Source organism: Pseudophryne corroboree, chromosome 6, assembly GCF_028390025.1.
Source record: "Pseudophryne corroboree isolate aPseCor3 chromosome 6, aPseCor3.hap2, whole genome shotgun sequence".
In the NCBI taxonomy this organism is placed as follows: Eukaryota; Metazoa; Chordata; class Amphibia; order Anura; family Myobatrachidae; genus Pseudophryne; species Pseudophryne corroboree.
Window position 1 is genome coordinate 562,671,863 of NC_086449.1, and position 15,258 is coordinate 562,687,120.

At 48.0% G+C, this 15,258-nt stretch overlaps 1 protein-coding gene across 2 annotated transcripts in view; it reads right to left on the reverse strand.

Moving 5' to 3' along the window:
• Positions 1-977: 977 nt before the first annotated feature.
• Positions 978-15,258, reverse strand: part of NOPCHAP1 (NOP protein chaperone 1) — a 103,006-nt gene continuing 88,725 nt past the window's right edge. The window contains exons 4-5 of one of the 2 annotated variants that reach the window (XM_063927767.1): positions 10,237-10,320; positions 978-2,620 (exon numbers count right to left, since the gene is read on the reverse strand). In XM_063927767.1, the coding sequence (XP_063783837.1) occupies positions 2,450-2,620; positions 10,237-10,320 (255 nt within the window). In that variant the 3' untranslated portion in view covers positions 978-2,449. The remainder of the gene's footprint in view (positions 2,621-10,236; positions 10,321-15,258) is intronic. The other variant, XM_063927768.1, reaches the window with a different exon arrangement.

Consider the following 15,258-nt stretch of genomic DNA (forward strand, 5'->3'; position numbering starts at 1 on the left):
TGTAGACCATTTAGATTATATTTGATTGACTGTATTATATATGTCATTGATGTTGGGTTATTAATATCTTACAACAGTCGCAGATATTAATGAATCAAAAGAAATTAAGACTACTGTTCAGGATTCTTCAACAACCTCTACGGCTTATCTTGAAGATTTTATTTCACTGTGTGAAGTTGTAAAATATTGTCTAGCTTACAAGCCAGAACTGTACATTGAGGATGAGCTGCGACAACGCAGTCACCATTTTTCACAGATCAATGTCTGATAAAACCTGGATACAGGGCCGCCATCAGAAATTCTGGGACCTGGGACTCCCAAAACAGGCAGCCCCCCAAAAAAACAAAAGTACATTTAAAATAAATATATAGATATACGCACACTTTCTCTCTCCCACTCACTCAACTTACCTATCACAGGCTGGCTGGAGATGTAGCAGCCTGATCTCGTGTAGCTCCACCCCCTTTTCATGACAGATCTGGGACTGTCACAGGAGAGTACGCTGCAAGCTTCTATTGAAAAGTCTGTGCCAAAACGGCCACCGCCTCAGAGGAGAGAGTTATTAAAGATACTAGAGAATCCTCGTCTAGTATCTTTAATAACTGTCTCCTCTGAGGCGGCGGCCATTTTTGGAGGGACGTTTACAATAGAAGCTATCTGCGTCCTCTCCTCCTTTGACAGCCAGAACTCGGTAAAGAAACGTGGGCGGAGCATCGCAGCGGGCGGCCCGGGTGCTCTCCTCTCTGTCAGAAGCCGGCCCAGGACATCTGTGCCCACAGCACCCCCTTGATGGCGGGCCTGCCTGGATATACCCCTCCCTGTCTGCACAAACCATCCTAGCTTTCTGTTCATAGCCAGTGCTTCAGAAACATTTTGGTACTTCAGCTAGTGAGACTAATATTTAAAATAAGAAATAGATTAGGTAGATCTGTAGAGTAGGGCTAACAGTTGATCTTTCTTAATTTAAACAAGCTCAGTCCTTTTTAAAAATAGACTTTAATCAGTGAAGAACAAATTAAACTTATTTTAGAAAATATACCAAATCAATATTTTAAAGAACAACAAAATATACATTAGTTTATTTCTGGTAGCATTGTATACCTTACAGATGTGTCCTCAAACATCCAGCCTCAATACACCACACAACATGAGATGCCTGTCACGAGTGAGCTGCCAGCGTTGGGCATTTTTTTCTCTTTTTGTCAAAAATACATCTTAGTTGCAACGCGTTTAGGCTAGGAATCACCAGGAGACTGTGCGGACTAATTTGATATGGAGCAGAACAGAACTTGTATTGGATAAAATCTGCAGCTGCTACATTGTAGCACGTCTTAGATTCAGAGACTCAGTCACACACGTGAGAGGTACAACTGTCATATCTAATTAATCAGCACAGTCCCCTGCTGCATCCTAGCCACATCGCGTTACGACTAAGGGGGGTATTCAATGCAACATTTTTTCACCTAGGCGAAAAAAAACTGCACTTTTCTATTTTTTTTTAGGGTGAATGGGGATTTACCCTATGCAACAGCAGGGCCATTTTTCACCTCGGCAGGTGCAAACATGTGGATTGACAAATCCACGGTTTTCTCACCTGCGAAAACACGTGCCGTTTTCGCCAATTGAGGCATTTTTCGCCAATGCTTTAAAAAAAAAAAAAAAAGTGAAATGGCATTGGCAAAAACAGCCCGCAATTGAATACTCAGCGGGGTACATTCAATAGCTCCAAAATTGCTGGAGCTAACTGAATACCCCCCATAGACACATTTTCAAAATAAAAAAATAAAACAGACACTAGCAGAGTCTCACGGATCCTGGCACCCCCAAGAGGGGCTGTTTGGTGTGACTGCAGCATTGATGTGTGAGGACACATCTGTAGGTGTATTTTATTTTAGCTATCCAAACTTGCAAATATGGGAAAAATAATGCATTTAATCTGAATAATGAAGTGTAAAATATAAAAGTTTAAATTGGTTGTGCTTTTATAAAAAGCATACAGTCATTTCAATTGAGAAATGGTAAGAAAAGTTGTTACCTGTCACCTACACACAGTGGAAGCATACAGTCTGTCAGCTGAACCAGTTTGCAAGGGACCAGAGACATAACAGGAGTTACTGGTAGTCTGATATTCATGAGGGTTGGCTTATACTCTACAGGTACTGGCTGCTAGAGATTTGATTGGCTACACACAAATATTAGTTCACATGACAAAATAGATGTCTACAATGTGTACAGGCGACAGGTCCACTTTAATAACAATTTACAGTACTGATAGAAAATACACACTTTGGGACATTCCCACCATCGGTTAGAGACATTCATAAGAATTCTCCCTCATACAGAGTTCTCTGAAGCAACAGTTTCCATACAGCCACAGTGCTTGGAACCATGAGCCAGAAATACATGGCAGTGATGTGCAGAATAAGATTCATTTACTCTGAACAAATAATTAGGACTTTGGAGGCAACACTTCTATTTTGCCTTTCTTCACTTTTTGACTCAATCTAATGTTGTGTTCAGTCACTTCTCCATCTGGATCACTGTCAGAGCTTTCATCTGAACTGGTTTTCTCCTCATCTTCACTTGATTCAGAGCTACTCAATTCAACCAAGGCTATATTCTATAAGAAAATGGAGATTTAAAGTTAGTGCTGCATTTAATGGGTGCCAAATTATCATCACTTTAAATAAAAAAAGACAAAAATAAAAAAGCAAGTTTCTTATAGACCAACCACAATTATGTGAATGAATAAATACACAAAGTATACAGAGGTGTCCTCATACACTATTGCTGCAGTCTTGCCGAACATCCCTTGTTGGTGTGCCAGGTCCCACGCAACATGGCACGCACCGATAGTCTGTGTGTGCCTTAGTGCAACTAAACCGCTTCACAAGACTGCACTGGTTATTTGGACTGTCTGAATCAGTATACAAAGTGTTACGATGCAGCAGCTTTTGTTCACGCCAAGTTCCATTGTGCTTCGTATTTAGGGCCTAATCCAAATTGGATCACAGCGCACGATCCAACCGTAAATTTTGAGACAAAGATGTGGGCAGATGCGCAGCACCCGTACTGCGCATGCACTCGCATTTTCTGCCGGGGAAGGGGGTTGATGAGGGGATGGGCGCAGAAAATGCGATTGATAGGCAGAGGCGGGGCGGGCAATGCTCAGTTTCCAGGGAGGAGACGGAGAGTTGCTGGGGCAGTGCGAACAGGGGTGGAGGTGGCCAAACGGAGTGTGATCACGGTGGCGGGCCTCCTGCAGGCACAGCTAAGCGGCGTCAGCAGAAGGCTTCCTTAGTTTCGTTTAGAAATTATGCTGCTTGTTCAACGTGGGGCGGTCCCCAGCATGCTATCCAAAGGCAGAGTTTGAATCTGTGGGCCTAATTCAGTAAGGATTGCAATCTCATTCGCACACAGACATACAAAGGGTCCCCATATTAAATTAATCAGTGCAGTCACAGGAAGTGGTTTTGTTGCATCATATTGTGATTAAGATACACATTTGCGCAAAAAAGACGCTTGGCACAAACCAGGGCTCTCTTGCGTCAGGCGATTTGCACCGCGTGGCGTATTGTGGCTAGGTGTGTATGGTCACATCTGTGTGTTCACATTAATATGGTCTCATATTGCTATTAGAAGTTTAGCTTTTTACTGATAATGGTTTTCTATGAATTGATTATTCCAGCACTCACCACTGGACCGGACTCTACACCTTTTACCTTGGCAGGAAACAGAACTATTTAAAGCTATACTATGTTTTTCCTTGAAGTAGTCACTATGGGCAGCATGAACAACGTAATGGTTAGCATTACTGCGGTCATGGGTTTGAGTCAAGCCATGGCCCTAACGGTGTGAAGTTTGTATATTCTCCCTGTGCTTGAGTGGGTTTCCTCTGGGTACTCCGGTTTCCTCCCACAATCCAAAAATAAGATTTTACTCACCGGTAAATCTATTTCTCGTAGTCCGTAGTGGATGCTGGGGACTCCGTAAGGACCATGGGGAATAGACGGGCTCCGCAGGAGACTGGGCACTCTATAAGAAAGATTTGGTACTATCTGGTGTGCACTGGCTCCTCCCTCTATGCCCCTCCTCCAGACCTCAGTTAGGATACTGTGCCCGGAAGAGCTGACACAATAAGGAAGGATTTTGAATCCCGGGTAAGACTCATACCAGCCACACCAATCACACCGTTTAACTCGTGATACTATACCCAGTTAACAGTATGAAATATAACAGAGCCTCTCAACAGATGGCTCAACAATAACCCTTTAGTTAGGCAATAACTATATACAAGTATTGCAGACAATCCGCACTTGGGATGGGCGCCCAGCATCCACTACGGACTACAAGAAATAGATTTACCGGTGAGTAAAATCTTATTTTCTCTGACGTCCTAGTGGATGCTGGGGACTCCGTAAGGACCATGGGGATTATACCAAAGCTCCCAAACGGGCGGGAGAGTGCGGATAACTCTGCAGCACCGAATGAGAGAACTCAAGGTCCTCCTCAGCCAGGGTATCAAATTTGTAGAATTTAGCAAACGTGTTTGCCCCTGACCAAGTTGCAGCTCGGCAAAGTTGTAAAGCCGAGACCCCTCGGGCAGCCGCCCAAGATGAGCCCACTTTCCTCGTGGAATGGGCTTTCACTGATTTAGGATGCGGCAATCCAGCCGCAGAATGCGCCAGCTGAATTGTGCTACAAATCCAGCGAGGAATAGTCTGCTTAGAAGCAGGAGCACCTATCTTGTTGGGTGCATACAGGACAAAAAGCGAGTCAGTCTTCCTGACTCCAGCCGTCCTGGAAACATAAAGTTTCAAGGCCCTGACTACATCCAGTAACTTGGAATCCTCCAAGTCCCTAGTAGCCGCAGGCACCACAATAGGTTGGTTTAAGTGAAAAGCAGATACCACCTTAGGGAGAAACTGGGGACGAGTCCTCAATTCTGCCCTATCCATATGAAAAATCAGCTAACGGCTTTTACAAGACCAAGCCGCCAATTCTGACACACGCCTGGCCGAAGCCAAGGCCAATAACATGACCACTTTCCACGTGAGATATTTCATATCCACAGTTTCAAGTGGTTCAAACCAATGTGATTTTAGGAAACTCACCACATTGAGATCCCAAGGTGCCACGGGAGGCACAAAAGGGGGCTGAATATGAAGCACTCCCTTTACAAAAGTCTGAACTTCAGGCAGTGAAGCCAGTTCTTTCTGGAAGAAAATCGACAGGGCCGAAATCTGGACCTTAATGGAACCCAATTTTAGGCCCATAGTCACTCCCGACTGTAGGAAGTGCAGAAACCGACCCAGCTGAAATTCCTCTGTTGGGGCCTTCCTGGCCTCACACCACGCAACATATTTTCGGCAAATACGGTGATAATGGTTCGCGGTTACTTCTTTCCTGGCTTTTATCAGCGTAGGAATGACTTCCTCCGGAATGCCCTTTTCCTTTAGGATCCGGAATTCAACCGCCATGCCGTCAAACGCAGCCGCGGTAAGTCTTGGAACAGACAGGGCCCCTGCTGTAGCAGATCCTGTCTGAGCGGTAGAGGCCATGGGTCCTCTGATATCATTTCTTGAAATTCTGGGTACCAAGCCCTTCTTGGCCAATCCGGAACCACGAGTATCGTTCTTACTCCTCGCCTTCTTATTATTCTCAGTACCTTTGGTATGAGAGGCAGAGGAGGGAACACAAACCGACTGGTACACCCACGGTGTCACTAGAGCGTCCACAGCTATCGCCTGAGGGTCCCTTGACCTGGCGCAATATCTCTTTAGCTTTTTGTTGAGGCGGGACGCCATCATGTCCACCTGTGGCCTTTCCCAACGGTTTACCAACAGTAGGAAGACTTCTGGATTAAGTCCCCACTCTCCCGGGTGTAGGTCGTGTCTGCTGAGGAAGTCTGCTTCCCAGTTGTCCACGCCCGGAATGAACACTGCTGACAGTGCTAGTACGTGATTTTCCGCCCATCGGAGAATCCTTGTGGCTTCTGCCATCGCCATCCTGCTTCTTGTGCCGCCCTGTCGGTTCACATGGGCGACTGCCGTGATGTTGTCTGACTGGATCAGTACCGGCTGATTTTGAAGCAGGGGTTTTGCCTGACTTAGGGCATTGTAAATGGCCCTCAGTTCCAGAATATTTATGTGTAGGGAAGTCTCCTGACTTGACCATAGTCCTTGGAAGTTTCTTCCCTGTGTGACTGCTCCCCAGCCTCGAAGGCTGGCATCCGTGGTCACCAGGACCCAGTCCTGTATGCCGAAACTGCGGCCCTCTAGAAGATGAGCCCTCTGCAGCCACCACAGTAGAGACACCCTGGTCCTTGGAGACAGGGTTATCAGTTGATGCATCTGAAGATGCGAGCCCGACCACTTGTCCAAGAGGTCCCACTGGAAGGTCCTTGCATGGAACCTGCCGAATGGAATTGCTTCGTATGAAGCCACCATTTTTCCCAGGACTCGTGTGCAGTGATGCACCGATACCCATTTCGGTTTTAGGAGGTCTCTGACTAGAGATGACAGCTCCTTGGCTTTCTCCTGCGGGAGAAACACTTTTTTCAGTTCTGTGTCCAAAATCATCCCCAGGAACAGTAAGCTCCAGCCATGCTGTTGTAGCACTTCCCGAGATAGTGCTACTCCGACCAGTAACTGCTCCTGGACCTCGCCTTTATAAGGAGATCGTCCAAGTACGGGATAATTAAAACTCCCTTTTTTCGAAGGAGTATCATCATTTCTGCCATTACTTTGGTAAACACCCTCGGTGCCGTGGACAGTCCAAACGGTAGTGTCTGGAATTGGTAATGGCAATCCTGTACCACAAATCTGAGGTACACCTGGTGAGGAAGGTAAATGGGGACATGCAGGTAAGCATCCTTGATGTCCAGGGATACCATGTAATCCCCCTCGTCCAGGCTTGCAATAACCGCCTTGAGCGATTCCATCTTGAACTTGAATTTTGTTATGTAAGTGTTAAAGGATTTCAAATTTAAAATGGGACTCACCGAACAGTCTGGTTTCGGTACCACAAACAGTGTGGAATAGTAGCCCCGGCCTTGTTGAAGTAGGGGTACCTTGACTATCACCTGCTGGGAATACAGCTTGTGAATGGCCTCTAGCACAGCCTCCCTGCCCGAGGGAGTCGTCGGTAAGGCCGATTTGAGGAAACGGCGGGGGGGGGGGGGGGGGGAGGCGCCTCGAATTCCAGCTTGTACCCCTGAGATACTACTTGAAGGATCCAGGGATCCACCCGTGAGCGAGCCCACTGATCGCTGAAATTCTTGAGGCGGCCCCCCACCGTACCTGGCTCCGCCTGTGGAGCCCCACCGTCATGCGGCGGATTTGGAAGAAGCGGGGGAGGACTTTTGGTCCTGGGAACCTGCTGTGTGTTGCAGCTTTTTCCCCCTTCCTCTGCCTCTAGACAGAAAGGACCCGCCTTTTCCCCGCCTGTTTTTCTGGGGTCGAAAGGACTGTACCTGGTACTACGGTGCTTTCTTAGGCTGTGAGGGGACATGGGGCAAAAATGCAGACTTCCCAGCTGTAGCTGTGGAAACAAGGTCTGAGAGACCGTCCCCGAATAACTCCTCACCCTTATAAGGCAAAACTTCCATGTGCCTTTTAGAATCTGCATCTCCTGTCCACTGCCGAGTCCATAAGCCTCTCCTAGCAGAAATGGACAATGCACTTATTCTAGATGCCAGCCGGCAGATCTCCCTCTGTGCATCTCTCATGTATAAGACTGAGTCTTTTATATGCTCTATGGTTAGCAATATAGTGTCTCTGTCTAGGGTGTCAATATTTTCCGACAGGGAATCTGACCAAGCAGCAGCAGCACTGCACATCCAGGCTGAGGCAATAGCTGGTCTCAGTATAACACCAGTGTGTGTATATAGATTTTAGGATAGCCTCCTGCTTTCTATCAGCAGGTTCCTTTAGGGCGGCCGTATCCGGAGACGGTAGTGCCACCTTTTTAGACAAACGTGTGAGCGCTTTATCCACCCTAGGGGGAGTTTCCCAACGTGACCTATCCTCTGGCGAGAAAGGGAACGCCATTAGTAATTTTTTTGAAATCACAAATTTTTTATCGGGGAAAGCCCACGCTTCTTCACACACATCATTCAATTCCTCAGATGGGGGAAAAACTATTGGTAGTTTTTTCTCCCCAAACATAATACCCTTTTTTGAGGTACCTGGTTTTATATCAGAAAGGTGTAATACCTCTTTCATTGCCTCAATCATGCCACAAATGACCCTAGTGGACATTAAATTTGACTCGTCGTCGACACTTGCATCAGTATCCGTGTCGACATCTGTGTCTGCCATGTGAGGTAGTGGTCGTTTCAGGGCCCCTGACGGCCTTTGAATCGTCTGGGCAGGCACGAGCTGAGAAGCCGGCTGTCCCGCATTTGGCATGTCGTCAAATTTTTTATGTAAGGAGTCGACACTTGCACGTAATTCCTTCCATAAGTCCATCCACTCAGGTGTCTGCCCCGCAGGGGGTGACAACACATTTATAGGCATCTGCTCCGCCTCCACATAAGTCTCCTCATCAAACATGTCGACACAGCCGTACCGACACACCGCACACACACAGGGAATGCTCTTAAAGGAGACAGGACCCCACAAAAGCCCTTTGGGGAGACAGAGAGAGAGTATGCCAGCACACACCAGAGCGCTATAATAATACAGGGACTAACTGAATTATGACCCTTTATAGCTGCTTATTGTATTAAACTGCGCCCAAATTTAGTGCCCCCCTCTCTTTTTTACCCTTTCTGTAGTGTAGACTGCAGGGGAGAGTCAGGGAGCTTCCTTCCAGCGGAACTGTGAGGGAATAATGGCGCCAGTGTGCTGAGGGAGATGGCTCCGCCCCTTTTTCGGCAGCCTTTTCTCCCACTTTTTTCTGTATTCTGGCAGGGGTAATTACCACATATATAGCCTCTGGGGCTATATATTGTGGTTATTTTGCCAGCCAAGGTGATATTATTGCTGCTCAGGGCGCCCCCCCCAGCGCCCTGCACCCTCAGTGACCGGAGTGTGAAGTGTGTATGAGGAGCAATGGCGCACAGCTGCAGTGCTGTGCGCTACCTTGGTGAAGACTGAAGTCTTCTGCCGCCGATTTTCCGGACCATCTTCATGCTTCTAGCTCTGTAAGGGGGACGGCGGCGCGGCTCCGGGAACGAACACCAAGGACGGGTCCTGCGGTCGATCCCTCTGGAGCTAATGGTGTCCAGTAGCCTAAGAAGCCCAAGCTAGCTGCAAGCAGGTAGGTTCGCTTCTTCTCCCCTTAGTCCCTCGATGCAGTGAGCCTGTTGCCAGCAGGTCTCACTGTAAAATAAAAAACCTAATTTAAACTTTCTTTCTAGAAGCTCAGGAGAGCTCCTAGTGTGCAACCAGCTCGGGCCGGGCACAGAAATCTAACTGAGGTCTGGAGGAGGGGCATAGAGGGAGGAGCCAGTGCACACCAGATAGTACCAAATCTTTCTTATAGAGTGCCCAGTCTCCTGCGGAGCCCGTCTATTCCCCATGGTCCTTACGGAGTCCCCAGCATCCACTAGGACGTCAGAGAAAATATACTGGTAGGTTAATTGGCTCCCAGCAAAACTAACCCTCGGATGAATGTATGTGCATTTACATGTGGTAGGGAATATAGATTATAAGTTCCAGTGGGGCAGGGATTGATGTAAATGGCCAAATAGCTCTGTAAAAGCGCTGTGGAATGTGTGCGCAATATAAATAACTGGTAATAAATACCCTTAGTTGCAGGGGACTGCTCTATATATCCGTTCTTACTAGAGTTCCTCCATTTCTCGCTCAATCCTGACTGAAAATAACAAGGATGGGGACTAGGAAAGAGGAGACCTTCCACTAGAACCCACCTGCTGCCATTTAATGTTAAACAACATTTATTTGCCTGTCCTGTAGTAGCACCATGGCAGAAGTCTTGTGTGTGGGAGTGAGATGGATACAAGAAGCAAAAATCAAGTCATAGGTAGATATAAGAAGGCAAGTATTTTGATCCGAAGGATGTATGAAGAGGAAACATTTTTCTTAAGGAGGCCTCTAGTTGGATGGCCAGGAAAAATGGCTGCATTCATCAGCCCGCTGAGCTCAGACCAGAGAACCCCTGAAAAATGTTTTGGCACAAAACTCCTGTTTTTTGTACCTCACGGTTTGTTTGTGCACCCTAGTGATACTGTCAGATACACTTAATGGATCAGTTCAAGGGTGTGCTTACTGTGAGAAACTTTTCACCAAAAATTCCTGTTCCATTGACGAAGGTCAAAAGCTTGAAGTAGCAGAGAGAGTGCCCACTGAACCACTGGTAAAGAGATCATGAGAAAATCACTGCCATTACTAATTAAAGGCATTGCTAGCATCTGAAGTATTTCTATCTTCTACACACTATTAAACTACTCGTCAAAGATCTGCATCAATATTAGCAGCTTGGGCAGTGAAGTGGGCAAAACAGGATTTTCATATTTATCATTTTCCTTGACAGATATGAAGCCCCAATACCGTTTTCGTGCTCTGTTGTAGTTCCTCTACTGAAATGGCTAGAATTGCACTTTAAAAAAATAAAATATGACTAATTACCTACCAGTAAATTCTTTTCTCGTAGTCCATAAGGAATATTGGGGGAATCTAGTACGATTGGGTATAGACGGGGTCCAAAGGAGCCGATGCACTTTACATTTCTTCAACTGGGTATGCTGGCTCCTCCCCTCCATGCCCCCTCCCACAGGCAGTTCTAGGTAAAACAGTGCCAGAAGGAGCAAGGACATACTTTAGAGAAGGAATGTAACAACGACGAGTGGTGAGAGTCACACACCAGCAAACCACTAACAGAAAACAACCAGCAACAGCTGGTAGCAAGACAGCAACAGCTGAACAGGTAACTATATAAAAGAGAACCTGCAGAAAGGTCAACGCACTGAGGTGGGCGCCCAATATCCCTTCTGGACTACGAGAAAATAATTTACTGGTAGGTAACTACAATCCTATTTTCTCTAGCATCCATAGGGGATATTGGGTGAATCTAGTACGATGGGGACGTCCCAAAGCTTCCATTACGGGCAAGAATGTACAGAGACATCTGCAGCACTGCCTGACCAAACTGGAAATCCTCTTTGGCCAGGGTATCAAACCTGTAGAACTTCACAAAGGTGTTCTTCCCCAACCAGGTAACAGCTCGGCATAGTTGCAAGGCCGAGACGCCACGAGCAGCTGCCCAGGAAGACCCCACCAACATTGTAGAGTGGGCCTTCAGAGACACTGGAACAGGTAAGGCTGCCGACACTTGGGCCTTTTGGATAGTAAGCCTAAGCCAACGAGTAATGGACTGCTTTGAAGCAGGGCAACCCTTTTTCTGTGCATCATATAGCATGGACAAGGAATCAGTCTTTCTGATCAGAGCCGTTCTCTTGACATAGACCTTTCAAGGCTCGCACAGGATCCAATGCCTCCGGAGGAGCAGAAGTGCCAGAACCACGATAGGTTGATTCAAGAGGAATACAGAGACAACCTTCGGCAGGAACTGCTGCCTAGACCTGAGCTCCGCTCTGTCCTCATAAAAGATCAAGTAAGGGCTTTTACACGATAAGGCCCCCAATTCTGAGAAACGCCTAGCAGAAGCCAGGGCCAATAACATCACTGTCTTCCATGTGAGGTACTTGCCTTCTACAGTCATCAGAGGTTCAAACCAGGAGGACTGTAGAAATTCCAACACTACATTCAAATCCCAGGGTGCCGTGGGCGACATAAAAGGAGGTTGAATGTGAAGCACCCCTTGCAAGAAGGTCTGAACTTCTGGCAATACTGCCAATTACTTCAGGAAGAAAATGGAGAGCGCTGAAATCTGGACCTTAATGGAACCCAGACGTAAAGCCCTTATCCACACCAGCCTGCAGGAAACGTCCCAAGTGGAACTCTGCAGGCGGATATGCGCAATCCTCGCATCAAGAAACATCTCCTCCAGGTTTCCTGGCCTGAACCATGGTAGCAATAACCTTTTTGGAAAGGCCCTTGTGAGCTAGGATGTTCCGCTCAACCTCCATGCCGTCAAACGAAGCCGCCGTAAGTCCGGGTAGACGAACGGACCTTGTTGAAGAAGAGATCTTCTCAGTGGCAGAGGCCAAGGGTCTTCGACGTACATGTCCAGAAGATCAGTATACCATGCCCTCCGAGGCCAATCCGGGTCAATCAGAATTGCCTGGACTCTCCGATTCCGGATATGCTTGAGCACCCTCGGAAGCAATGGTATCAGAGGAAACAGGTAGAACAAGGCAATGTCAGTGCATCTACTGCCCTCACCTGAGGGTCCCTGGTTCGTGAGCAATACCAACGAGGCTTCTTGTTGAGTCGAGAAGCAATCATGTCTATTTGTGGGCAGCCCCACTTTTCGATGATGTTTAAACAGCTGACTGAAGCCCCCACTCTCCAGGCTGGAGATCGTGATGACTCAGGAAGTCCGCTTCCAAGTTGTCCACTCCCGGAATGAAGAATGAAAATTGAAGACGGTGCTCTTGCATTTCTTTCTGCTCAGAGGAGTATCTGACACCTCTCGCACGCAGGCCCTGCTTTTTGTTCCTCCTTGTCGATTGATGCACGCTACTGCTGTGGCGTTGTCAGACTGTACTTGGACTGCGTGATCTCTGAGCAGAGGACAGGCCTGAATCAGAGCATTCTGGATTGCCCAAAGTTCCAGAATATTGATCGGAAGGAGGGCTTCGTGGGCTGACCACCTGCCCTGTAACTGAGCCCCCTGGGTGACCGCTCCCCATCCTCTCAGACTCGCATCTGCCGTGAGGAGGATTCAATCCTGAAGCTTGAAACTTCGATTTTCCAGTAGGATGAGGACTGCAGCCACCACAGGAGGGAAATCCTGGCCTGAGGTGACAGCCGTATTATCCGCTGCATCTGAAGATTTGATCCGGACCACTTGCTCAGGAGATCCAATTGAAATATTCTGGCATGGAACCTTCCATACTGGATCGCCTCGTACAAAGCAACCATCTTCTCCCAACAATCTTATGCAAAGATGGATGCATATTCGAGTAGGCCAGAGAACCATGCGGACCATCTCCTGAAGTGTTCTCACTTTGTCCTCTGGGAGGAACACTTGCTGGGCCACAGTATCCAGCAACATTCCTAGGAACAGGAGCCGCTGAGTTGGCTCCAGGTGGGACTTCTGTAAATTGAGGATCCACCCATGGTGTGACAGAAGTTGGATAGTGCGGTCTATATGGAGCAATAAAAGCTCCCGGGATCTTTCTTTTATCAGGAGATCATCCAGGTAAGGGACAATATCGACACTCTGGACCCAGAGTTGGAACATCATCTCCACCATCACCTTCGTGAATACTCTCGGAGCTATGGACAGGCTGAAGGGTAGCGCCTGGAACTGGTATTGATCATTCAGCAGGGCAAACCTCAGGTAAGCCTGATGGAGGACAAAATCAGGATATGGAGATAAGAGTCCTTGCTATCCAGGGAGACCATGAATTCCTGCTTGATTTGAAAAATCTTTGGGGAGGAGCACCGTCGAACTCCACCTTTACCCAGGTATCCTGGCAGGAATTTTCCCAGATGCGGCTGAAGTGACGCAGCCGAGCTCCCACCTTGAGATCCCCTCGGGTTGGGTGGGCACTTTCATGCTGAGGCCTTAGTGGAAGCTGAACCGGGTGCGCTCCCGAGAACCGGCGATCGCTGGTTTTCTCGTCTTACCTCTGGTGCCTCTAACTGCATTGGAGGAATCTCTGGCCCTAGATCAAAATCTGTTAGACCGAAAGGATTGAGTAGACGCCCCGGGTAGGGATGTCTAGCCGGCGCGGCCCAGAGGGGAGAAACGTGGATTTCCCCAGAGTAACTTTAGAAATCCACCCCGAAGAGCCATTCCCCTGAAAAGGGGAGACTCCACACTGCGCTTGGACTCTGCGTCCGCTATCCACTGATGCAACCACAAAGCCCTGCACGCCGACACTACCATGGCAGAAGTCTTAGCATTAATATTGCCCATCTCCTTGAGTCACACAGGACTCGTGCAGTGTTCCAAATGTGCTTCAGGAGAGTCACTGTAGTCACCAGGGGCATATCCCCCGAAAGGCCCTGTTGAATCAGAGTAGCCCATGTATGAATGGCATGAGTCATCCAGTAACCTGCTATGACCGGTCTTTTTGATATACCCGCTGCAGTGTAGCTAGGAAAATAGAGACTACACTGAAGTCTATCCCCAGGGTCCTTTATGGTAAAGGAGCCTGGAGCTGGCAGTACCACCTTTTTTGATAGGCGAGATACAGATACGTCAACAGCCGGGGCTTCTTCCCAGATTTTCCTGCCTTCAGGAGCAAATGGGAAAGAGTGCAAAAACTGTCTTGACACTTGGTATTTCTACAGCGGGGTACACTGTGTTCCACATGGAATACATCGGGGGTGTAGGGTTGGATCTTGAACTAGAGGCACCAACAGGCTAAAGCTTTGACTGTTCCCAGGATGCATTGCATGGCGTGCTCTATAATCTCGCTTCCGGGCACTGGAGCTCAGTTTTTAAGTTGGTGCCTGCATAGCAGGTCACTTAACAGGGGGGCTGCGCTAGGCAGCCCTGAATAGAGCTTTAAGACGACTTCAAGGGCTGCAGCGCTTTTTATGTCATTATGCCATGCTATGCTGCGGTTCCATCATCTCCCCAGCAGCGCTGCATACTCCCGTGGCCGGTTCCCAGGTACTTGCAGCGGAGGCGCACCGGCCCACAGGCACACCACCACTGACGCTCTCCTGGATCGCGTGGCTGCACATCAGGGAAGAGGTAAGAGGACCCCATAGGTGGGACCCGCCGGTAAATTGCGTTCCTTTTGCGGTCCCAGGAGATGGACCGCGCTGCTGGCGTAGACACTGTACTGCACAGGGAACCCACTATATCCACCAGGGCAGGGAGCACAGGTCGTTTTAAAAAAAATTATAATAATCTGTTTTACATAAGCTCCACAGTACCCGGTAGTGAGGACCAGCATAGGGGATAAGGCGCTGACCTGTAGTCCCTCCCCCAGTTCCGGGCGCCATCTACTGCTGGTGTTCCCGCCCTGGAGTTGCATTTCCCTCTCCCTTACTGAGATTTAGGCACCATCTTGTACAAGTAGCTGCATCTGGTCTCCGGGACTGCAGGGCTAAGTCTCCTTCTGTAAATCCGTCTGCTTGCTCAGCGCTGTGATTATAGTCATTTAAAGTATTCTACATGTCATTTTAAGACCGTGTTAGTTAAGAA